We start from the raw sequence: 26,382 nt of genomic DNA, 5'->3' as shown, positions 1-26,382 counted from the left end.
GAGGATCTTGTTGGTTCATGTGTTATGAACTTCTCTCCCCCAATCATTTTATTACCTTGAACATCTGTGGAAACGTGGAGGTGCAGGAAGCCTCCAGGCTGCTCAGCATGTTTGACTCAATTTTCTCCTTGAACATGTGCAAATGCTCCTTCTATTTGCACCTTCGCAGAGCTGTGATTTGCAACACCAAAGCCTAAATGACACCTAAGATCCCTCCAGAGCATTAAATAAACAAGCCAGTAGGGCGTCTCACAGTCTGGGAAGCGCTAAACTGAAAGCAGGAGCACAAACTGCTTTGAAAATGAACTAGTTGGATTTCTTTTCTGTACTCCAAATCAGAGAGGTCTTTTTATTTTCTTTTTCCTTTTTTCTTTTTTCTTTCTTTTTTTTTCCTAAATGAATCCAGGCTTTGCTCACTCTCCAGAAAACTAAACTAGGATTGTGATTCAAGTTTTATAGTGTAGTAAATCCTGTGTTTCTAATCTCATTTTATTTAATTAGATTTATGTGAAATAAATATGAAAATGAACAGGACAGTCAGTGTATGATCCACAGTAATGTTTTGACAGCATGAGTGTTTAAGGTCTTGTACACTGTAGGTATGCTTCTGATTTGGTACTGAGAATAGATACAAAACTCATCAAATTAGTCAGAGGCAAATTAGACTTTAATAGCTAGTTAAAAGCTAGAAAGGGGCTATGACTATGGTCTTGTTCAACATCTTCATCAATGACCTTGATGAGGGGATAATGGCCACCCTCAGCAAGTTTGCCGATGATACGAAGTTGGGAGGATTGGCTGACAGCCTGAAGGCTGTGTTGCCATTCAGCAAGACCTGGACAGGCTGAGAGCTGGGCAAAAAAAAAACGGATGAGGTTTAACAAAAGCAAGTGTAGAGTCTTGCATCTGGGGAGGAATAATTGCATGCACCAGTACAGGTTGGGGGATGAGCTGCTGGAGGGGAGCTCTGCGGAGAGGGACCTGGGTGTCCTGGTGGACGACAGGTTGGCCATGAGCCAGCAGTGTGCCCTTGTGGCCAAGAGGGCCAATGGCATCCTGGGGTGCATTAAAAAGAGCGTGGCCAGCAGGTCAAAGGAGGTGATCCTCCCCCTCTACTCTGCCCTGGTAAGACCTCATCTGGAGCACTGCGTCCAGTTCTGGGCTCCCCAGTACAAAAAAGACAGGGATCTCTTGGAAAGAGTCCAGCGGAGGGCCATGAAGATGGTGAAGGGCCTGGAGCATCTCCCCTATGAAGAAAGGCTGAGTGAACTGGGTCTGTTCAGCCTTGAGAAAAGGAGACTGAGAGGGGACCTGATCCAGGTCTATAAATATCTAAGGTGTGGGGGGCAGAATGGCGAGGCCGGACTCTTTTCAGTGGTGAGTGGAGACAGGACAAGGGGAAATGGCCAGAAACTGGAGCATAGGAAGTTCCGCACAAACATGAGCAAGAACTTCTTTACAGTGAGGGTGACGGAGCACTGGAACAGGCTGCCCAGGGAGGTGGGGGAGTCTCCTTCTCTGGAGATGTTCAAGACCTGCCTGGATGCCTACCTGTGCTACCTGGTGTAGGGAACCTGCTTTGGCAGGGGGGTTGGACTCGATGATCTCAGGAGGTCCCTTCCAACCCCTACAATTCTGTGATTCTGTGATTCTGTGATTCTGTGACTATATGCAAGGTAGTTTGGACTTGGAGATTGGCAGTGATTTTATTAAAGTAATTGGCTGTGAGGAGACCTTCACAAGTTTCTTCTAAAAATAAGCTCTCTCTCCTTTGCAAAGAACTGCCCTACTCCAGATGATGGCTGAGGGGAATGTAGTAAGTTCTGCAATCACAGAATAGCACAACACACAGTACCTCTCTTTGAGACATTCCATAAAGGTGCCTATGTTTCTGGCCAATCATCTCATTGCAAATGAAATTACTGTGATCAGAACTCTCGACAAAGCAATGTTTTGCTCATTTGTTTCTGAGATGCATCACGCATTGAAGGAGAAAGGCCACAGTTACTAGAAACAAAATCCATCACTCTGTCATCCGTCAGTCTTTCCCTTCTGCTGAATCGTTACCTAAAGGATTTTGGAAAGATTTCTTCAACTGGAGAAAAAAAAAAATGAAAAAAGTGTTATGTTGAGAAAATGACCAAGATTACTGTAAAAAGGAAATGGGTACAAAAGATGACAAAACATGACATGAGATACTTCAGCTCCTTGCACCTTATTGCCTGTGGTTCCCATTCTTTGAATTTTTTGCGGAGGAATCTGATTCTGCTTGTTATTGCCAGTAGTAATACCAACATAAATCAGCAGAACAGTATAAGATTGTAATGCAAAGCTCTGATGGTGTTATGCAGAATTAGACCCTAAGTTTTCAGTTAAGAGAATGATGAGTCCCTTAAAAACTGCACCACATACTTAGTTGGAAGAGACTATTAAAGTATAAGGCAGCTAAGAGATTATCTAGAAATATTTTATACACAGAAAGGCAAGCAAACAACTTTTTTGATTGTAATCAGATCATTTAGAAATGCTGACTTGGAATTTCTCCGGAGAAACAACAAGCCTTCCATTTCACTGCCTTTACTGCCCTTGTAAAGCCAGGTAATCGGCTCTGCAAATTGAAGCCATAAATAACTAATTTCACATGGTGGGTGAGGGTTGAATATACTAATTAGTCAAACAGCTGCACTCAGAGTTCAAGCAAGCCAGGCATACTGCATGTACATATTTATATATTCTTCCCTCTGGAGCGTTTGCCACAGCTTAGAGAGAAATAACAAGGCAGGTATGGTCTCAGCCTGTGCAGGGTGGCAGTGCCCCAAAGCACAGACTCCAGCCCTTGGGATGAACGCAGTGCTGAGCAGGAAAGGACCATGATCTAAGCTGTGGCACTGAAGCACCACGTAGGGAATCTGCATTGTGGCTCAGTGATCCCTTCCACTTACAACCTTGAGGGTAAGTCTAAAACAGCTCCTTACATTGTGTATAAAGGCCTTAAATTCGGTTTTTGCTTGAGGAGGTCCTTTCATTTCTTTTTTACTGATGGAGGGCTCCTGCAGATCCTGTGTGGATGAATTTGGCTCAGGCACTGTCCTGGTAGGAAGCAGCATTAAGGGTGCCTCTGGCTTCAGGGCCGAGACAAGGCCTGCTGCTGTGGTGTTTTTGCTAGCAGCTCTTTGGGGCACCCCTTCTGAGCACCCACTTCTAGCACCAGCAGCATCTGGAAGTGCTTGTTTATTCTGGGCATTTCTTTCTCCCTTCCAATCAGAAAGTCCGAGCTCAGAAAACAGATGGGATTGTTCTACCAGTAATTGGTCCAGCTGCTGCAGAGAAAATAGAAGGAAAAGCATATTGCAGTAATAAAAATATAATAAAAGGAATCAAGCAGGATACACAAGAGTATATGAAGCATGCCTGCTCTGATGCTTGATTCGAAGAAGACATGCAGTATTTGGCAAGTGAGATACTGCCAGAAAAAGGAGGAGAAAGGCCTAGAGGGCATTTTATTCCTACAGATAAATACACTATAAAATCTGCAAAAGGACCTCTGACAGTGGCTGTTGTTTTCTGACCCTTTAACCCAGGCTTGTCAGGGAAGCTCTCCCACATGACCCAGAGCTTGTGCAGCATACCATCAGGATGCCCTCCCCAACTTGGTAAGCTCTATCATTCAGACAGAGTTCCAGCTCTGCCATCTCCTGACGAATGGCTTGATGTAGGCGTTGCAGGTTTCTGCTTTCCTCCCTGTAGAGACAGCAATGAGAGCACGCTTCAGTGAGCGGTGCACACTTTCTTCCTTAGCTCCACCAGTACACCTATATCCCCCTTTGTTGCCATTTTGTTTCTACCTATGATCACAGAATAATTTGCAAAGCAATCAATATCAGCCCTCCATTCTTCAGTTATCCCATTTGCAAGTTAAATGTGTTGCAGTCACAGAGCAGTTACAGAGCCTCAGTTTAGGCAATTTCATCTCTTAAGATTTATTACCAGCATAAAGACCTGCATAAGTGTTGCACTTTGAGGCAGCTCAAGACTGGAAGCCCCTACTAACTCTGTGAATACTTGAGCACTGGGATATTCTATGACTTCTCAATAATCACTTTGAATATGAGCTGAATTAAGTCAGTTCCTGCATTCCTATTGTTAAAATATATCCAGCCTAAATCTATGGAACAATCTTCTTCAAAATGCACTGCTTGAACAATGCAGAAAAAAAGTTAGACTTTCTTCTGAGCAAAAACCACAGCAATTTTCTCTTCCACTTGCATGATGCCCACAGCTGCACCCCACTGATCAGCAAATCTACAGTAACACAAGTGCCCAGACACATCACACACACTGCTGCTGATGTTGGCTTTGGGTTTAAATGTGTGGGACTGCCTTTACCTTCCTTCTTCTGGCATATAATTGGAAAACAGTGCCTGCTGTTCGGTCATGTGCCGTTCAATCTCATCCAGCTTCTCATGGAAGTGCTGGCAGGAGATCTTCATCAACTCTATTTCGTCAGTACACTGTGGAGAAAAGCAAGAAGACACTTTACTTGACTTTTCTATGACTCTTCTTTGAGCGCCTCGGTGTTGAGTGTGTTTGAAGCTGACAGCCCACAGGGCATGTGTCCTCTTCATACCTGCACAACAAGGACTACGAGCAACTGCTGCAAAAGCCCAGACTTTGCTCTGGGTGCACCATCTGCATCCTGGTTACTACTTCTTTCCTAAATCCTGTAGGAAGAAGTCTTGGTACTACTCAAGTCAATGGGAATTTCATTTTTGCCACTGAAGGGGAAATGGACTTTGATCAAAATCTGACACAGTGCTCAGTTCTGGTATTATATTGTCATATATTATCTTTCAGCAGTATGAGTTGCTATGGATAAGTGATAGGTTAAGTTAATGTCCACTGGAATTTAGAAACAGTTTTGAAAAAGGAGAAATAGGGGAAGTGAGAAGAAAACTGACAGGAAAGATACATAAGAACTATAAGAGGGACAGATGTCTTCCTGACAGATTGTAAGCATTACACCAATAATTGCTCACCAGTTTCCTCTTAGAACGCTAGAACTGGGTTTATCTAACCAAGAGCAGACATTTACTGCAACATGTGTACATTCAAATAAGGTAAAAGAGCAATTGTTCTGATTCAAAAACAAACATCCATGATAAGTTAGAGAATCAATGCCATATATGTGACCATTTCCCTTGACTGAGAGAAGGAATTTATTATGACTAATCATCTCTGATGTAAACACCAGGAATGTCTCAAAGCAGGTGAGAACAATGAACAACAATAGTATATAAAAAATTCTACTGAAAGACTTTCTCATTACTGCCTTGGAGCACAGAAGTAATATAGGGACAACCCACTAGTAATATCAAAAGAAATCCTATTACCAGTATCCATTGATCTAGGTTTCTAGCCCCATTAAAGACCTTTACTTGGCTTTTTATTCCTTTTCGAAAAAGCAAAGCAGACAGCAGCATCCAAGTTATTTTGGAGACAGTACCATCTGCCTTCTAAAGATGTGCTCCCCTATTACTCTGAAGCTGGTCAGAGTGTAAGCAGAAGTGAGGTGTTCCCATTTTAGCAGATTTTAGTCTCTTGTAATCCATAGGAAGACAGTGTGGGAACCTGCTCTCCAGTGTTGACCACTGTAACTGATAGAGAGCAAGAGGCACGTTTGCAAAGTTTGGCAATGCTTGATCTCTTGAGATCCATGCAATCACCTTTTGATGATCTTTTTACGTTTGTTAGATTGAATGTATCTCCCAGTCCCCAAAAGGCCTGAATTATGAGGAAGTTATCCCTGCTGGGGTCCAGCTTCAGTTAGAGGTCAAAAGATGCTCTCCGAGCATTTGAGAAAACTCAGTCTCCATTTTAATGCAGCTCCTGTGGCAGGCAGGCTCTTGATGTGTGTGACCCAGGCATAAAACCTCCCACAGTAGTAAATGAAATATCTCGCCTTAAAAGCTGTGGGATAGCACTGGAAAGAGCTAATCAGAGACTGGCAGTGGTTTGACAGGACTGGCCCTGTGGCTGCAGCAAAGGTGAGCTCTGCTAAGTATCTGCTCCACGTGGACTGCAGCTGGTTCTCTTACTGCTACGGGTTTGGGCAACAGTCTCAAGCTCCATTGAGGCAGTCAATGTGTCATGAAGACCTTCAAGTTCAGCATTGGATGACTGTTCATCTTATCCTCAAGACTCCTCCATAATCTTTAATTTTAACCTCAGAAAACCTGGCTCTTTCTAGATGGGAGTGTGTGGGGTGCGAGTAAGCAGTGCCCACATGGTAACCAAAAATTCCTCTTCAAGTCTGAGCAGAGTAAAGACTTTTGTCCGCCAGAAAAGTGTACACTAATGACCTGGAAGAGCTTCAGTCCTGCACTTCTCTATGCAGAAGTCAGTGAGCTACAGATAAATTTCTAGATGGTTCCTTGAGGCTAACAGAAATCTACAAATTACCATGCAAAAGATCCAAGAAGTACATGAGGGTACATTTGGTAAAATGTTATGGATGAGGTATGGACAGCCTTCCAGGACCTGACCCTGGAAGTATATTGCAGAGCACATGCTCACACAGATTTATTCACACCTCAGGCTCAGCGAGGATACAGCAGCGACTACTTTTTCCTGGACCTGGACCCTAGTTAGGGTAAATTGTGTTTAAATAGTGTGAATTTGCTATCTAACAGTTGCTCCGTGTTGACTGCATGGTAAATGGGACATAACCTGAGAGCTTGTTCCTGTAAAAGACCTTAAATGCAAAGCACAAAGCGTGCACAAGTGCGATCTGTGTTGTGACTAATATTCAGTAAATTCACTCGCTTATTGCATGGTGACTGGGATGTGGAACCATATCCCTAAGAATGGATGTTGGGCAAGTTTGTTCTTTCCACATTCCCTAAACTACTTAGACTACGTAAGAAAAAACACCACTAGCCCCCACTAGGAGAGTGACAGAACAGTAGTCAATGAGAGGTCTTCCCCATCCACCATAAGGTACTGACTCACTGCCATCGTGTGGCAACAGCAAGGTAGCTAACAAAATGCATGCTTTTCCCTATACTGTTCAAAGACAGGACACTGCAGATGTATACATTCAGTGATATTGCAGGAAAAAAAAAAAAGTTTCACTTTTTCAGACTTTTATGTAAACATTTTCTTCCTCAATTTGTACAACAGTTCAAGTCTCATAACCTTATGACGTGTAAAAAAAAAGAGTGAAAATAGAAACTCCTGCAAATTAGCAGGGATGTGCGCTGCTCCTTTCCACATTTTTCTCAGGACATAAGCCTTTCCCAGTTCCCTTCTTCCTCAACACACCCTGAGCCTTTCACAGTTTTTGGGAACTCACAGGAATTTGGACCAAAGAAATAAAAATCTGCATTTTTTATTGCAGAAGGTTGTCTTAACACAATTCTAGATTTCATGGAAGCTTCCTACTCTCCCATGATGAAATGCCTTGAAGCCCTGAGAAGTTGCCATTCACTTTGATTTAAAACAGTCTGGCTGATGGATGTATCTGGGTACGCACGGTTTGTATTTAGCAAACACTATGCAATAGAACTTAAGGTAGCTCCCAGTAAAAGGGGATTTCACTTTGTATTTTCTGCAGTCCAGAAAGCTACTCAGCTACTGTAACTCAGCTGATTCACTGGAAATCATTCAAACTCACTGAGCCCCATGCTGTAAACCAGATCTTATCTCAGCTCTTCATTTAAACTGTAAATTATCATTCAGTTTACAGCAACCATTTTGAGACTGAACTGAACATTACAAAAATAAGCAGTCCCACAAAACTGCAGGTGTTTGCCACTTTTGTTTAGAAAGAAATGCTTCCTTCCTTGACTCAGGTTATATTCCCAGTATTTGTCTCACTAAAAAAACAAGCATGAGAGGCGAGGAAAGGGAAAGGCAACTTGTGCTCATGGCACATGAGCGTGTCAGCTGTCGTTGTGCACAATTATTTGAAGAAATCTACTCACCAGAGGAAGATTTTGCATTGCGTTTTCCTGCAGAAACGTCAGTGTCCTCAGGAGCTTCAGCTTGTTGGCAGCCTGGTTTGAGCAGCAACCCATGGGGCTATGGAGAGAAACAGCCACAGGACACGTCCGTAAGCAGCAGCAGCAACAACCATGGCAGCAGCAGTAGTGGCAGCAGGGACTGCTGCAGGTTTCACTGCAGTGGTGTGGCCTGTATTTGTATTTTCCAGAGAGCACGGTGTCAAGGGAGGCTGATTTTGTCAGGTGGCGATGGGGTGGGCAAAGCACAGGCAGCTGCCTGGTCTTCCTCTTTTCTCCAGTTTGGCTGGGGGTGTCAGTGGTCTGCTTCACACCGTCCTCTGAAGCCCCTGGGTCTGACCATATGGGACTAGCACCCTCAGAGCAGTGTGCTGACACCTTAGACGAGTCCACATGGTCATCCCTAGCAAGGCTTTCAGTGCAAGGAACATTTTGCCTAGTGCACTTCACCCTTGAAGTAAGTTCCAGGCCTGAAGGCATCTGAACAGTAACAGATGTCAGAGGAGTACGAGTCATTTCACAGTTTTGGACAGAGTCCCCTAGTTCTGGTTTGTTAGTGCCTAACATTTCCCTTGTGCCCCCTATCTCTTGCTCGTTGGGTGAACTTAACCCTGGTGCTCCTGCTCGGCACAGAGGAGGCCTGTGAGACACTTGTGAAGAGCAGCTTGGAGCGGCACAGCCCTTACACAGAGTTTCTGGGACTCCCCTTCTAGAGAAGCATCTTATTTTTTTCACATCAGCACCCATTTTACAAAACTTCTGCCTGTTTGTAACCTCATTTGCTGCAAGCATGGCACCATTTCTGACGAACTCTTCCACAGCCCACCACAGTTCTTCACCACATTCTGTACAGTCGGTGTGGGCATTTCTGTGACATGTGACTTCACTGCCGTTTTCCATCAGGCCTCTCTCACTTTCATCATCACCTCCGAGCTTGCTCTCAGGGTTTGTATCACTCAGTTCAGTGAGGGCTGCATTCATATTTTTATGTCCTGTACTGAAATTAAGCTGACAATGAAATTTTGATGAGACCAGATCTCCTTCATCTTGAGTATCACCCTCGAAAGGAGTATTCTCTTCTGTGCACTCCTCTTTTTCAAGATGCTGTCTTTCAGTTTTATACTCTTCCATGCCACATACTCTGTCTTGGACAGAACTCTGCAGCTCAGCATTACAGGACTGATGCTTGCCATTTTCCGCAGTCAGCAGAAGGGAAATCTCTTCTCCCTGGTCTCTGCATGCTTTTGTTGGTCTAGATACCGTCTCGATGCTTTCACAAGCTCTGATGAAGACTTCACCAACACGATCATCTTGATTTTGATGGAAATCTTGATTTAACAGAGGAAACTCTGTCGTGTGTGACAGAGCTGTTCGTTGGTTATAGAGATCAGAAAAAATATTCCTCTTTCCTGACAAAGGTACATTCTGAAGGGGAAAAAAAGAAAAAAAAAAAGAAAAAAGAAAAAAAAAGAAAAACAGCAGAAAAATATACAGAAGAAAAAAATATATAAAAGAGGAATTGAAATATTGGAATTTTGCTATCACAAGCATTTGCCCATCATCATTTTGTCCTGGACATCTCCGCACGTAAAGCCTCTTTAAACACATCTTTAAATACCAGCAAACCACATAATCAAAAGCTATTGTCTCATTTCTTATCTAACCATGCATTAGTGTGGTAGAAGAGTTGGATAAAACTCTGAGAATACTTCTTGCCTTCTGAGGTTCTCTAGGAGGATGAATTTGTGTTCATGAAGCTTTCACGACTCCATGATTTTTATTTTTAATTATTACATTTTGTTATTTGTGCTAAGGTTACAGAGTTTTCATAGACCCACTGACTAATATTGTTGATTTCTTACTTGCAGTACTAAAGATTCTGGCAGCTCCTCCATGAACCCACTGCTGTCTGACTGGCAGCTGCTTGTTCTTGTCACCATCATCTCTGCTGGGGAAAACAAAAGATGAGAAAAATTACAAAGAAAGCAAATAGCAGCACTTGGCCAAAATAGACACAGAGCTAACCAAGGGCACTTCAAGTGTATTTTCCACTTCTAGAAACATTCTTGACCCTGGTGCTGTTCCCCAGAAAGCTGTAATATCACTATGGCCAGAACAAATAACAACATGTGCTCAGGATAGCTACAGCTGATGATGCTCACTTATCCTCCAGTTTAATCATCAGCTGCAGATTTCATTTTTGATATATTTGCACAACATATGCAATGTAAGTAATCTATAAATAATCCAGCCATTTGTTTTCCTTCACTAAGCATGTTGTCTTTTGACAGTTGGTTGTTAGAACTGGCTCCTGCCAAGTTTCATGCAGCCCTGTGTAATTTGAGTGGCTTCAACCAGGTGAATTCTGCAGGAAGAGGGTGCTGCCCTTGAGTCTCGCCAGATCAGTTTATCCTTACTTTGAGGAACCGTGGTTGATTTTGGTTGGAATTCAGCAAGTAGAATAGTAACAAGTAGAAATGATGTATGATTGCATGGTAAGACATAAAAGCAGAAGGAAGATATTCTAGATCTGCTCCAGAGAAGATTTGTAATCTAGCACCAATGTCATCTGGCTAAATTAGTTTTTACTTCAACATTTGCAACTAGATTATACACTGTTAGCTATCCAGTATCATCAGTATGAGCCAATCCTCTTCAAAAGTGCAAATGCTAGAGAGTAAGCCCAGAGTTATCCAGTACATCCTGATTAACTCCCAGCCCTTGGATAATGCACGTTTTCAGATAACCTTTATGCTCATAGTGCCTTCACATTCTCAGATACCTGGCACAAAAAGAGAACCTGAGTATGGGAAGCAAGCTAAGGGATTGTGCTAGGAAAAGAGTGGGATGGAGGCAGACACTCTGCATACATGTCCTCTCTTCTTCCATGCATACATAACTGGTGCTGGAACAGCTGCCCAGAGAGGTTGTGGATGCGCCGTCCCTGGAGGTGTTCAAGGCCAGGTTGGATGGGACTCTGGGCAGCCTGGTCTAGTATTAAGTGTGCAGGTTGGTGGCCCTGCATCTGACAGGGGGCTTGGAGATTCATGATCCTTGAGGTCCCTTCCAACCCTGGCCATTCTGTGATTCTGCGATAACTGCTACAGAGTCTTAACACATTCTGTTTTCTGGTCTTATCCATGAAAATGTGACAGTTCACCAAGCAGTTCTGAGCCATGAGTTATTAATTCTCCTCTGTGTGAATTGGAAAAACCCAAAAACATGTCTATAAATAATGTTTTCACACATTAAGAAACGATGGACTTAAGTAGATATACCTTGGGCATAAATTGATGAAAATCATGCAATCTATTTGTAGACAGCAACTGCAAAACCAAAACCACATATTACCTTTTTTAAAAAGAATTAGTTGCATTGTCATTTGGCATCATCACCCACGTCAGTCACTTTTCCTGTTTCAGATGAGAAATACATGGTTCCTTTCTCACACATTACAAAATTTGCAATGAAGCTGCTGAAAAATGCCTCTTCTGTGGGCGTTCTTAAAACTCATCCTTGTAGTTTCCCACGAGCAGTATCATGGTTCAGCTTATTCTCCAGGGAGAATGCTCTACGTATTCTCTAAACTTTTTTAAAAGCTGTTTCAATTACCCTTTGCATCTTTGCCAGCTGTTGCTTCCAGTGTGTCAGTCTGGCCTGTAGTTTTCCATACATAAAGATGAAGAAATAAAGGCTTAGTAAAATTTTGAAAGTAGAAATGCTTTTGCTGCTATAGTGTCAACCACTGTGAGGCTCAAAATAATGTCTCATGAGGGAAGGACCCTCCATGAGGGGATATGAGTGACCTTCAAGCTTTAAATCTGCAAACTCAGAAGACCATGCTGTCTGCTTATTTAGTGTTTAAAGGTACCTGTTTTAATGCCAAGACACACAGGTTATGAAGGTAGCTGGAATGCTCCTTGTAGGAAAAAAAGCAACAACCTCAAATGGAAGAGTAGTGCTTTTAGAATTCACCATCTGACCTGGTCAAAATCAGGTGGCTCCTGCCAGGTTTGGCCCACTCATTACAATAACTACAAAGCATCTGCTTCAGCAGGACAGTCAGTTGTGTTCGTATATTGCAAACAACATACACTCAATATCATACATCTACGTTTATAGTTTCCTGCACTAGCTAGAGAACTAACCAAAGTATGTGATTTTGGGGCTGATTTTTCATGGAAAACAAAAATAAGGCTGGAAGAAATGTCTGCAGATCAAGTTTGCAGCACTACAGCTAGACTAGGAACATCTCCATGTGTCTCTTTTGACTTCCCCTGGAAGTATGTATCGTGTGTGTTTGGCTGTTACAGTTCTCATTGAAAAAACATCAAGGTTCATACTACTCTGAAAGTCTGTATGTGTATTTAAAAGTGGTTATATTATAGGATCTTATGACCCTTCTGAGCGTTAATCCAGTTTCTACAGTTCTTGTGTAAGCAAAATAGAAAGTAATTTACAGTAGACAGAGAACCATTTTAAGAACAGTTCACTCACATCAATGAAGGTGATTTCATATTCATCTGAGTTAGGCACCTGATTTGCACCTACCTACATGATAGATGTGTAATAAACGAATACTCCCAGAGTAAAGGCTTAAATTCTCCATTTTTTCCATCTGAAGTGAGGTCTCTGAGGTTCTGTGCTGCGGATCTATTCCAAGTACATTCAGATGCCTAATTTAATCATTGCATCCCACACTGACTTGTGAGAGCCTACCCAATGTGCTAGGCTATATCAAAGCTACTCAGATTAACATAAGGAGTTTTTAACAGTTGAGACGAAACACTTTATTGATAGCCAGACAAAATTTCTGTGATTTCCATGGAAGTCTGAATTAAAACCAAGACTTAGTAAGAAAAAATATGGCCCTCCAATGTAAGGTGAGGTGAAAAGCTTGGAAGAAATCGTCCAAGTACTCCCATGAGGACTTCAAGCTGAACAACACACTCCTAGGAGAAATGCAGAGCAGTACTGTGGGCTGGGTCAGAACTAGATCAAAGTCAAAGTCCTTTACAAATTGAGGCAGCTCAGTTACGATCTGTTTAAACACAGCTTGGTTTAATGCCTGTATACCAGGTTCAAGTAATGTTTACATAATGGAAGACAGCATTTGTATACTGGGGAAACTCTGGGTGAAGGCTTGGCCAATCTCTCACATCATTTCCACCCAGTGTCCCAAACAGGGAGTGAGACTGAAATTCAGAGCGTGCCTAATGCCATCCTGTGGAGGAATGGAGTTTCCCTCTTCATGAATGCTTCTAGTTTGCCAATGGTAACAGTACAGTTTTCTTGGCAGGCTGTAGTGCATGGTGAGGATAGCCACAGCTTGAACTTCTGCTAGGTCTAGATCTCCCAGGACCAATTCTTCTCACTACCAGTTCTTCTGAACACGTCCAGATTGTATGTTGTTGCTAGTATCTAAAGCACTGTCAGCACCATTTCACAGCAGCAATTCTTTATTTTTAAATGAACTTCCAGCAACTGGAAAAGCATCTTTTAGGAAGGATACAAGTTGGCCAAAAAGAAAGAGGGAAGGGTCAGCAAAATTTACATAAATGTTGCTTTCACATTCAAATGTGGTTTTTTGTTTCGTTTTTCTGAAACAAATCCGTCATTTTTTAACTGATGGGAGAAGAAAAAAAATGGGTTAAATTACCTGAACGTTAAGCAAAACATGTTTTCATTTCCAGTCTACCCAAATCACATTTTTCCTCAATCATTTGGCTCATCCACTGAACCAAAATATTCATTATTCATGGAGCTCCACGCAGTTCTCCTAGCGTGTGGAGACACCCAAATCTGCAGAGATTCTGCAAATACATGCAGCGAATCACACAAAGGAAAGATAAAGTATGTTTGGAGAAGAAGTAGAGACGCAGACCAGTATTCAACTATGAGCTAAAAATTACAACTCTGGGCCTTGTGCGGAGAATACATCTGGCTATGCTGGAAAGCGGAAACCTGAGAATCGCCCCTAAAGACCTTGGTGAGGAAAACCTTGGCTCCTCGCCTTTTTGTGCTAATTGAACTGGGATAGTTCAGCTCCTGCATCCCATTTCTATTCTGCCTGAATTTTAAATAAAAATAGGTTGGAGGAATTTACTAATCAGGTCTCTGCTTCATTTTGTATCGCATAAGAAAGTATATACCCTTCCAGATCCCAAAGGTCCCACAGCTTTCCAGCCCTTTACTTGATCAATCCAAATTCATTAAGAGACTCTCTCTCTCCTTATTTGCATGCGGATACAGTGGCTTCCATTTTCAGCAGCTTTCAGTACAGGAACTTTCTGAAGCTCCTGGGCTCCTAGGTTTACCACTAATAAAAGAATATTCCCTAATTAGTAAAAAATAAGTGCTGAAGTGCAGTTCTGGGTTCCTCTGAATACTCTGCAGCTGGTTTTCTGTGGACTTGGCTACAAACAACACAACCTCTTTTTAGCTTCCATCCAGGAGAATACTCACAATGTGAAAAGATGCCATGAGAACTTCTGCACTGACTGTAAATAATCCATATGTTTTGCATGTCTACTGAATCAAATTGATGTTGGTCGGCGCCCTCCTGTATTTGTCTTCTACCTCATTTGATTACTTAGGGAATTACAGGCACAATAACTTTGAATGAAAGAGCATTTGCACTAATTTGAATTTTAAATTCACATATTAAAATTTGGGCTTCTCCTGTCATAGGAAAAAGCAGGATGACCAACTGCAGCCTAGCCATGCTGTTCAAGTTCCTGTAGTCATTTAAATATTGCTGGACCTTGGTGTGTTTAAGCACGTCTAGAGCTATTTGTACGTGGGACTAAAGAACACAGAAGAGCTACAGGGTAGTCAGGTATTTTGTGAAGGAAAAAGAAGTCTCAAGGGCTTAGTCAGACTTTTTCACTATAAGCAAAGGCACTTTGAAATCTCACGCAGAACTCTCAAGGCACTGGCATTATTACAGCTTAAATGCTCATGCTAAATTCAGCAAGAAAACTAGATTCAGGCTTAAGACTATGTGTAATGTTCCCATGCCCAAAGTTTAGTGCACACATAAATACCTCACTGGTTGGGGCTTGAAAAACATTTGGATTCAGCAATAGTTGAAATCAACAACAGCGTGAATGGAAGAACCAGTGCAGTAAGAAATAGGTTGAATGAAGGTTGCACTGTGTCCACAGAAGTGCTAGAACTGAATAGACCTTTTCTTACATCCTAGCTGTTCTGTGTTTTGCTTCTCAAACACAGACATCAAATACTAAAGCTGTTCAACAAAGCTGCTCAGCATTACAGCTCTAGTGTGAGCAAATGAGAGATATGATGGTTCTGACTCTCCAGAACTTTGCAACACACACACACACAAAAGAGTTTCAAAAGTGTATTTTTGAAGATACATCAACGTGCTTCCAAAATAGAAATGAGGTTGTTTTGGGTAACTAGTAGTATCCTTCCCATTTAGACACAATATCCCTCCTGCACTGCCCTATTGCATCTCAGAAAAGGACACTGTAGTAAGAGCTGACTGTGTGCTAGAGGAAATGCCAGCTGCAAGGCACAGTTGCACATGGTCTGGTCTTGCTGTGACAGAACAGCGGTAGCTTACTCCCCTCTCCTGCTACCCAGACAGGAGAGGCACCACTGATTTTAAGTATTATGCTCCATTATATGGCTGCTGAGGTCTGATAAAACTCCACTGAAAATATGAATTTCTCAAAAGGCCCAAAGAACTCTTTTTGCTAACGTTTTCCAGCAAAGCAGATTTTCTGAAGCTCACTGGACCTTGCTGCACCACAAGAAATCATTTTGTACATTTTTCAGCATTTTAGTTAAATAAATGTTGCTATTCATACCAGTTCCTGTGTATGCAATAAAACCATGCTGTCTTTCCCTACTCTTGGAAGTGCCTCCCTCATAGGCAACTGCACTGATTATTGACTGTTGACTATGAAAACAAGCATTTTACTGAGTGCTGCTGAAATGTTAGTCCCCTTTTCAGTACTCCTGTGCAACTTCTGTAACACTCATTCACTTTCCACACTGCAGAATGGATGAGCAAGTGAACTGAGTTAAGATCTGATTCAGGAGAATAATCACTAGATGGCAGCAGCACATAAACCACAAATTCTGTTTCCAAAGGCCAACAAAAATACAGAGCTTTCAGCGACGTCTTTTTGCAGATTTTGTTTTTCAGCAACATTATACCAGTAACTAGATAAATCATCTTATTAGAATAATCATGTTATATGAAAGCAAATAATGCACCCCAAAATGCATTCGATGCAGCAAAAGCATCTATTTTTATTGAAAAACAAACAAAGCTCAGAAATGTGTCTATCCCTTGCTCCCTATGAATTGAAGGGGGTTTCCATGCCAAAGATCCAAGACAGTGTGACAAAGTGAAAATATAAAAAGAGCCCTGGATGTTATTACCTGTGCCATGCCATAACCATAAGTATTGCACAGACAGCACAAATGATGGGTCTGTGTCCAGTGGAGCCTACAAGGTCAACAGAATCTGACTTCTCTGAGGAACTGACTTATGCTTGTCAAAACCCTGATACCTCATTTCTCAACCCATCTGCAGTATTATTCTCCCCATCATTTTGGGTAACACTGATATATTTAGGTATAGGGGAAAGTCCTGTGGCCCCCATTGTCTGCAAGGAACTCACGTGGGACAGGAATGCATGACGCTACGCCCAAGGTGCTTGGACTTCTTCAAGGGAGATGTAAAGCAGAGGGCTCACTTGGCAAGTGAAAGCCACTGATATTTTGCCTCATCTCCACGTGCAGCCTTCAGTTCTGTATGCTGTTAACCATTGGGTCTGTACATCAGGGCCGTCATTAGCAGGAGGCATGTGCATAGCCCCAGGGGAGCTCTCGCACCTTGTGACCCAGTGCACACATGGTGCTTCACATCCTCCTGTGCAGGCTCCAGTTCCTTGCCCAGGGTCCCCAGCTCCCCTGGGAGGATATTGGCCTATATGTTCTCCAAATATCAACCACGAGCACCTGAGGGAATGAGGTCAGGAAGCATTAAAGGTACAAACTGCCATGGCATAAACAGCTACACAGCAACACAGCATCTACCATTAGTGCATTCATTTTCAATCCCTCTCCCCCAAAACACCTGAAGAAAAAGCAGTTTTGCACCAGGTTCAGCCAAGTTTTTGGCTTAAGATTCAGTGTATAGATGGTTGTGTCTATCAGGCTCGTGGCACAGCACAGCCAGCAGGCAGAGCACAGCAGCATGGAGCTCTGCCCAGGCTGCAAAACATGCTGGTAAAGTTCGGTGAGAGGGCAAACTTGGCTCCCTGATGCTGTGGCTAGACGACCCTTGATATCCGGCCTGCATGCTAGCAGGCTTTAATGCCAGTGGACATATTTACTGATTTAAAACTAGCTTCAGTACATCTGCTGTGCCCTACGGTCAGCACTGTGACAGCAGGTATGAATATTCTCCATCATGAAGCGCCTGGGGCTGGTGGGTGGGATGGCTGGCTCCCTTTTCCACTCTCTCACGTTGCAGGTTCTATAGAAAGAAGCTTTGTAGAAGAACTGAATTAGATTATAATATTCTACTAGGCTGCTCATTAAAGAAAAATAAAACTTTTTTTTTTTAATGTTCATTTCCCTTCCTTCCTGCCTAAATTGTAGATGAACACAGACAAGGGAAGTAGTGCGTTCCCTACCTTCTGCTCACTGAAAAGGATATACCTTCCTTCCTTGAATTAGTGGAACATCCTCTGCCTCTCCAGAGGAGCTCAGAACTGATGTGTGTGTGCTTTGGTGGCAGCGGTTCTGAAACCTCCAACTTTGCCCAGACAATTTGGTCCATGGAAACCCCTTTAAAAGTATTTAAAGTAGATGGGTCAAAGGTCCCATCAGGTCTGGTAATACAGCATGGCACCATGAATCTCACACGTTGTCACTGAGAGCAGCAGGCACAGCCCTGCAAGCTGCCATGCTTGGAGCAAGGCGTCTGCCTTGCCTTCCACTCACAGCTTCTGATCGCTTCCTGCTTGTCCTACACAAGAACACACTGCCCTACAAATGGAAAAAAAAACCAACAGAAAACTACAAATGAGTAATCTAAGAGCTGAATTTGACGGGAAAAGAGAGAACACTGTAGGCAGTTATCTGTGAAAGATGATGTTTCTGCAGACTGGGAGGTTAGGCGTAGCGATGAATCTAGTCAAAACCCAAAATTGCAGTCACTTTGACAATGGTCTTTTATCTTCCTTCAGCTGATGAAACAGCTTCAAACTTTGCCAGGTCCTCCTCCTACTTTTCCTTGAGAGTCAGTATCACTTCCATCTTATTTCAGCTGAGCTTCAGCCAACTGTCATTAATTCAGATTCATGCCGCTGCCAAATGTCGGGAGAGACGGGTGATGGTTGTGTCTGCTTCTGATGAAAATGAGAGCTAGAGCTGAATGTCATCAGCCTACACTGTAGATCATGTTACATCACAACTTCTCCCAGTAGCAGCTGCACAAAGATAATGAATAAAAAATAAGTGATTGCAGTGAGCCTCGTAGGGCTCTGTGCAACCGAAAGGCTTCACAAAAGGAAGAACGGCTTCTGGCAAAACTTAAAACCTTTGAGAAAAATGAGTGGAAAGCCTCGTTGGTCTTGCAAGGGTCCTGCAAATTCTGCCTGGTCAGCAGCAGACAAAGCAATCAGGAGGTCAGAATACGTGTCTAGCTTTTGGTGGTTGCTTTGTAGAGATCAATTATAGCAGCTCTATTTCCATGGTGATAGCCACTGAACTGTGTTCGGGAGGCCTAAGAATGTCAAGCTTAGTGAGACTGCCTCTTTTAGTCAGTGATATTTTCCAAGGAGAAATTCTCTGTACGGGTAAGCAGACAACAAGTATGTAGAAGATCCATGGAATAAGAATCACAGATTTCATCTGGAAAGAAATCTGAGCTTTCTACAGTATAAAATATGACCAGGATAAACAGCAAAGCCCCCTTCTCAAAGGGGTCACTGACAATGGCAGGAACCAGCCCTCTCCCTTAACAGCCATGGCAAAGCAATATGGGAGCATCAGAAGAAGGTATATGTGTTCTCACAAATCTCACAAATCACTGAATTAGGATGTGAAGTTGGATAAATTTTGGAACGAGGTTTAAGGTTCAAATGGCCAGTCTTTCAACAGGTGCCATTAGCACGGCATCATGGATGGTCAGGCAAGGCTCTGGTCCTGCTGTGCTCTGTTGAGGGTGTAGGTAGGAACGGCAGAGGAAAAAATATTAGAAAAGGTCTCATTTCAAGACCTCAACACAACTTTTGCACAGCTAGATTTCATTTCAGAAGTTTTCTTATTTAAAAGGCTATGGCTGTAAATCTAAACTGACCACTCAAACTGTGTAGCTGTCCTCACGAATACCTAAGGTATTTTGTATTTCCCTGTATTTCCTAGGATTTAAACCAGCAACAGGTTTTTGTAACTTTCATTGGGCCATCTGCCTCAAGCAAGCAGTGTATGCACATCCTTTCCCACTAGGATGAATCAGTCTGCAGGACCTAAAATATGACACATACGCACAGCAAAATGTTACGAATGTGCAATGACTTTTAGGAATGTACTCACTGAAAATCAAACAAGCCCCAGACGCCCTGAGATGGCTGTCTCTACCTGAGGACTGCAGCCAGAGCCTCTTGACACCACTGGCAGGTGGCTCAGCCTTCCAGAGACCAGCTCAGAAGTGTGCCAGATTTCCTCTATTTGCCGCCTATTTTGTGCCCTGGTGGCTGTGGCATCACCACCTCCTGGGTCTCCATCATTTCACAACTTTGCTTTTCAGTGTTGTTCTTTTTCTCTCAGTCTCTGCTTTCTAGCAGTCTTTGCTTATTGCTGGGACCATGGCACTTTCCTCAAGGCTTCTTCAGGCTAAAAATTGCATGAAAATGACACAGCTTCCTCTCAGTTTCACTTATAGGTGTCTTATGTAGAGAAGTAAGAAGAATGAAAAGGCCTTCAAATGGCTTGTGGGCAGAACATGGGGAAAATGTAGTCTGCAGCATCATAAAACAAACGGAAGCAAAACAAAACAGCTAGAGATAGCAGATGACTCCTCTGTGCCAGGTCACCTGCAGAAGATAAAACCGCTGCTTTGCAAAGTGAGGCTTCTCCCCACACCCCAACAAAGATGTGCTGTTTGCTCTATATGTGAAATGCCAGTGCTGTGCAAAGGGTCACATCCTACCAAGCCATGAGACCAAAAAGAAAAGCACCCAAGAGCAACTTCCACTCATAACATAGCAAAACTTGTCTTTTTTTGCAGAGAAAGTGGAACTCCATGAGTGTTCTTTTTAGTGTCTTCCTGGATTTTTATTTTTTTTTTTGGAAGGAGTGGAGATTTTTTTACTGTGAAGATATTTGCACAACGCTAACTCAAATGAACTGCCTCAAGAACATATAGATGTTTATTAAGGATCTATTACTCATCATGTTTTCTGAAGGGAGACCTCATAACAGGAGACCGTATGTGATCATTAACCAATTGCAAAGCTTAACATAAATATCAGGCAGTACCAACAGAAGAGTAATTATAGGACGTTTTTGAGTTCCAGATTTTGATTGCCACTTTAGCAAGTGTCCTCTTTGGCTGTATCTTTGTATTTCCCTTTTATTCATTCTGTTTTTAAAAGTAAAAATCCCTGTGTAGTCAGCAAAGGAAAACACTGTGATGCAGGTAGTGCAGTAAATAAGAAACACTAAATAAGTCTTCCTTACACTGAAAATAAAGGCACCTAGAAAAATCCTATACGCTCGGAAGCATAGGAAATATTTGTGCCTTTTCCTCCTGCCCTTTTGAAGAGGTTGCTACTTCAGTCGCAGGCAGACATTACAATGGATAATAGATAACAAAGAGGATTCACATTCTTGGCACTCAGTCAATTAAAAGAAATGCCAATTGCATTCTGTGAATATTCCCATGGTGCCAAACCATAAGAGAAGCCTGTGAGTGGGAGGAGTGAAGGTGTGATAATTGAAAGAATTGCCACTTGATAAGTCACAGGAGCTAACGCTTTAGCTCAGCATGCAAGGAAGCTAGAACGTTCCCAGCTGCTGCAAAAAATGGGTGTACGGGATCCCTGGCACCACTCATTGGGACAAGATGAATCACAAATGCTTCGGTAGTGAGCTACCGTGTCACAGGGAGCCAGATGGAGGTGGTTACTTTCCTGATTGATTGCCTCCTGGGCTACCACGGGCTTTTCCAGCAGGCTAATTCCTTTCTGCTGGCACTCGATGCCCGGGTCAGCGCCATGCAGGAATTCCTGCTTCTCGGGTACGTCTCTGCCCCGCTGAGGTAGAGGGAAGCAAAGAAGAAGCAAGAGAGAGAAAGGGAGTCTACAAGGTGCACCCAAGTAACACTGACTCCCTAATAGATGTGGCTGCTAATGAATTTTCAGGCACGTGCTGAGTTAAGGGGATGAACAACGCTGGAACATCCTTTAGTTAAACCCAGTGCTTTTACAAAGGCTAATTGAAAAAGGAAGGAGCAGCAGGGGTGGGGGTGGAACAAGGCAGAAGAGGGGGCAGAGGGGGAGAACAGCTCTATTTTTCAAGTGCTGAATATGAAATCCCTGCAACAGATGAGTTTACATGCAAGTCTGCACCTCATCAGGGCAAAGATACAGTGAGTGGAGTCAAGTAATTTTCCTCTGCACACAGCACCCCCAGCCCCTTACCCTGCCCAGCCAGCTTTCTCAACTGTGAGCTTTAGAATATAAACAGCCAATAAGTAAGGACAATAACTGTAGTTCCTGCTGAGAGCTAACTCTGCCTGTCATGCATTTGCTGGGTCCTAATACAGGACAGTGAATAAAGCTTCATTACAGAACAATGGAGTTAGCTGCCAGAGCCTACAGATTTGAATAAACAACAAATAAGCAACATCTGCTCCAGCATATGTGTATGGTAAAAAAAAAGTCACAAAATAAAAGAATTTGTAAATGCCAAAAGCAACACTAAACTGCCAGTGCTACTGTAGAGTGAATTTTTAATTGCACATGCATACAGGCAGGCTGTGGGTATTAGTCTCACATATGTCTGGTTGCTGCCAACCTGGGAGTATAGATGAATTTAATTAAATAAGGATTATCCCTTCTCCCCAGTACAATTACTTATTTATAACAATGATAAAATTGCCTAATAAAAAAGATTGTAATATTTTTTAAAACAGAGCTAGAAAACACTCTGCTTTCCCTGTAAGTCATTTGGGGATGTTTGGGGGTTTCAGCGTCTTTTAAAATTAAGTCTCAGCGTTCTGCCAAGAGAGAGGGAAAAAAAGCCTTATCATAAAGCCTACTGCAGTTAAACAGCCAGAATCTACATTATGGGGAAATATAAAGAAGACACACAGCAGCCAGGGAATTGGCTTTCATGGGGAGTGTAGAAAATTAAGCAATTGGACTAAAATTGAGGCCAGGCTACAGAGCCAAGGGACAATACCACAGGGACAAGCACTTCCATAAGTCACCCGTCTCTAATATGCTCCATCTAGGCAAAGCAGTCTGTTCCTATCTATCTCTATTTCTTCTCACGGTGGGCACCTCATGCTTCTCCGCTCAGGTAAGATCCCATTTCAGCAGGGTCATGCCAGGCTCCAGCACATTCATCATTGCTCTCATACCCCTTCTCACAGAGCCCGCAAACAAATGAGAGTGGGTCCTCAACGCCATCAGGCACTGCACTGGAACTGCCTTGAAAAACAGGCAGCCTGTATCCCAAACGATTTGCAGTCTAAATCTAATTTCAGGCGTGTTCCCCTGGGAGATGAGGTTTTCCCTGCGTAGGCTCCTGATGGAACCTGGAGCACGTTTCCCACTAGCTCCTATTTCGAGGGTCCCTGCTTATGGGTCTGAGACAAATTCTGCCAATTGAGCAGGAATCCTTGTAAGAGCTAGTGTTATTCACTGCTAACGACAGTGCATTCATAATCGCTGAGTTTCGACTGCTTCCATGATACAAAGCAAATTGAAGTAGTAACAAGAATCCCATGGGTATGGAGGGGCACGTCATTTAGAAGCAGTGGGAAAAAGGCAGAGAACATGAATAAAGCCCATAAAAGAGACTTTAAATTTAGGCCAAGCATCAACAACTCTAAAACAGCAGAGAAAGGAAGAAGGAAAGATTCCTCTCCTCTAAACTCTAAAACATGTTGCTGAGAAGGCAGAAATCTTAAGTGCGGTTCAATTGTATTATAAACTGATCACTTAATTGGATAGGAGTCATATCAGAACTAAAAAGAAATGATGACTTTCCTCTTTCTCTGTTATGAAATTTTTACCAAATGCTCAGGTTGCTCCAAAAGTAATGCCTCTATTTATTTCCGTGGACGCCATAACAAAGAGCACAATAACACCATTTGATAGAGCACATTCTCAGCTACAGAATGTTCTTTTTCAATACAGTCCCCACCATTAGCTATATACTATATATATTTCCTTCAGCCATGAACAGCCTGCATGCTGTGCTTGTAACAATGTACATCAGCCAGGATTACCCATGGTCACTGTCACTACTGCTGAAACGCTGCCTCACTGAGCTCACATCTACTGTTTGGTCCCCGTAAACGTTCAGCAAGCATTAATGACTGTCAGTGAGTGACAATTTTTTGCAATGGAGGAGTTCAATGACACACCTTTGCCTCATCCACACTTCCATGTCAGGCACCATTCTGCCATACTGCCCCTCTGCTGCCATCTGTCACATGGCAACAACATGTAATGGGATTGTGTTGGAAGTTTCACCCCCTGCTGCCATTCCAGCAACATCCACTATGGGTGTCATGTGCCAATACAGTAAAATAAGAGGCATTATTTCTGGACCAGCCCTCATACATGCTTATTCCTGTCTTAAAAGATTATTCAGGGTATACAGTTGATTTTTTTTCTTACATCATGATCAGTATACTTCTATAATTTTCAAACGCCTTTAACTAATGCCTCTATCATTAAATAGTGTAGCCACAATTTATAGCTGGGCAAAGAAAGGAAAAAAACTTTCTGGAGTACGATATCACTTTTTAAATATCTTCTCAGCAAGCTATGTCCACATTCTCTTTTGTTCATTTCTCACTGAACGTTTGTCCAAATGGTGGTTTTGACTGCACAAGTCCTGGGGAATTGCTATTCTTTGTACAAATACTGCTACAAGCAAGACTATTGGTATGGGGCTCATCTTTGTTTGTAAAGATCAAGACATTCAGCAGAAAGCAAAATCAAAGCGACTTAATGTAAGTCAGGTGACAAATTACACAGCCTGCACAGCCTCAAGGATGACATGAGGCCACAGATATCATTGGAGACAAGCAGTTACAGAATGAAAAAATACAACCTTACCAGAAGATGTGGCAAGAGGAATTGGCTGCCATAGGTACAGCATCTATTACAAAATACATACAAACACACACAGAGAAGGAAAAAACACAAAAACCCACCCCCAAAACAAAACTTGAAAACAAAAAGAAACCCTCGAGATCCAAAGGATTCGTGATGTATTCAATTACAGTTATTCAGCTCCTGCATTGACCAAGAAAACTCTTACACGCACTGATGAAATCACTGGCTTAACTGAAGTCAGTGGGACTTTGACCACTGCCTTCAAAAGGCTCATGACTTCACTCCTGTACATCCAACTGTTGCTCCCATCAGTGACATAATTAAATGATTGGCACCAATAGATAGCTGAGTTGTTTTTTTTTAAGATATGTATTTATGCATTTGAGTGGCTTAATTATGTGTGCCAGCTCCCCAAAATTGATATAATTTAGTCCTCAAAAGTCAAGGACTCATCAAACTTTCACCTTTTTTTCCTTTGCTGCTTCATTCACACTACTTATAGTTCTTTCATACAAAATTTCTGTCCCTTTAAAAAAAGAAAAAAAGAAAAAAATACCTGTCAGTCCTACTCTGAGCATCAATTTAGCAAAGTTTTCTAGAGAACAAGGCCAAACACTCCATATTCTGGAGACTGAACAGCCACCTTCCCCAGTACCACCACCCCTGCCAGCAAATGCTTCCCAGGACCCAAGCTCAGATAGCCTCCAATGGCAGCGTAACATCTGGTGTAACAGCTTCGTGTTTAATCCTTTCACACACTCCTCAAACAATTATTTTCTAACACAATTCAGTGCTTTGTCTGCTCACGTGATGACAGTGCATGTGGTGTAGGGGACTGATGATGAAGCAGAGGCCATGCTGCCACCAGAATGTCACGGTTGTGTAGTCCTGGTTGAGTTGCATATAGAGCGGTTGCAGAGCTGCTCCAACCTCCAACTTCATGTTTGATCCTAGATCTGGGAATTGGCAGGTAAGGGGTCATTTGGACCTGACAAATGAATCCCTGAGTTGGAGTGAAGCTTTTGTGTCACCTGTAAGTGCAGAGAGGTCTGATTAAAGTATATGGATGCCCCAGACCCTCGAGGCTTTGCATGTGAGGAACTTTCTTCGGGTGCACTCGCTGTGTCTCCCTGACAAGGTGAATCTATTTTACATGCCTGTGATTTATCAAGTCTAGTTTGGCCATGCTAGACTTACATCTAGAATAACACATCCAGTGCCAGGAGTGATGGCAGCAGAGAGGGAAAACATATTAGGAGAAGCTTTAGAAGAAACTACGTGGGAACACTGCTTTAAAAAAAAATCTGGCAAAATGTCAGTATCTTAACACTCACTTGAGGTGGTGTCAGGAGTATTTCCACATGGAATTTCATCCTCAAAGCTCTGAATCTGCAAAGGAAGAGGAAAAATTCATATTGATAGTAATGATTAGTGGGGATGGGAGGAAAGGAGCTGGAAAACAAAACAAAAAAAAACCCCAAAAACTAGATGTTTCAAAGTGAAAACATTAGATCTTTCAGCTTGGTTCATTGTTGGGTTGTTTATTTTTTAAAAACATTTGTTCTTGACATAAAGTAGTCTGTGAAGCCTTCCAAGAGTTCCTCAGGTTATCAATAGATAAATGATTCCAACCTGGAAGTGCATTAACAATCTTGTTTGAACAGCCTCAGAGAAACATCCCTGAAAAAAAACCTGTGACTTAGTAGAAGCCCAAAGACATACAGCCATATGGAGGCAAATTCCTGCCAAATAGTGGATGTAAGGTCAGAATATTTTTTTCCTCTTAAGAATGAAAACCTGTTTGTCTTTTTCATGGCATCAGTAGGAACACTTTAACATGATACTGCGTAATCTTCCTTCAAGGAAAGTCTTACTAGAAGAGGGATCCATTCCATGCAAGTAATGCATACACATACAGGCTAGGTGTATCCTAGATGCAGTCTGCAGCTTCAGAGATCTCTAAGTCCCTCCTTGTCAAAGGCCAGGGAGAGAAGGATCACTCTCTACACAACTGTTTC

General features: G+C 42.5%; 2 protein-coding genes across 2 annotated transcripts in view; both read right to left on the bottom strand.

The window, feature by feature from the left end:
• Window positions 1-1,611: 1,611 nt before the first annotated feature.
• LOC122189354 lies at window positions 1,612-9,626 on the bottom strand. Its single transcript, XM_042888492.1, has 6 exons — window positions 9,564-9,626; window positions 7,983-9,443; window positions 4,387-4,511; window positions 3,630-3,741; window positions 2,976-3,320; window positions 1,612-2,095 (listed from the first exon to the last, which is right to left on the bottom strand). Exons 1-6 carry the CDS (start codon window positions 9,624-9,626, stop codon window positions 2,039-2,041), a joined length of 2,163 nt encoding a protein of 720 aa, XP_042744426.1. The 3' UTR covers window positions 1,612-2,038.
• A 204-nt stretch (window positions 9,627-9,830) lies between these two features.
• Window positions 9,831-26,382, bottom strand: part of LOC122189353 (protein ITPRID1-like) — a 40,494-nt gene continuing 23,942 nt past the window's right edge. The window contains exons 7-8 of the mRNA XM_042888491.1: window positions 25,699-25,753; window positions 9,831-9,966 (exon numbers count right to left, since the gene is read on the bottom strand). Of these exons, the coding sequence (XP_042744425.1) occupies window positions 9,860-9,966; window positions 25,699-25,753 (162 nt within the window). The 3' untranslated portion in view covers window positions 9,831-9,859. The remainder of the gene's footprint in view (window positions 9,967-25,698; window positions 25,754-26,382) is intronic.

Source organism: Lagopus leucura, unplaced genomic scaffold (assembly GCF_019238085.1).
Source record: "Lagopus leucura isolate 7727_CA_CO unplaced genomic scaffold, USGS_WTPT01 Super-Scaffold_100157, whole genome shotgun sequence".
Taxonomy (NCBI): domain Eukaryota; kingdom Metazoa; phylum Chordata; class Aves; order Galliformes; family Phasianidae; genus Lagopus; species Lagopus leucura.
This window is presented reverse-complemented; position numbering and strand designations above follow the sequence as displayed.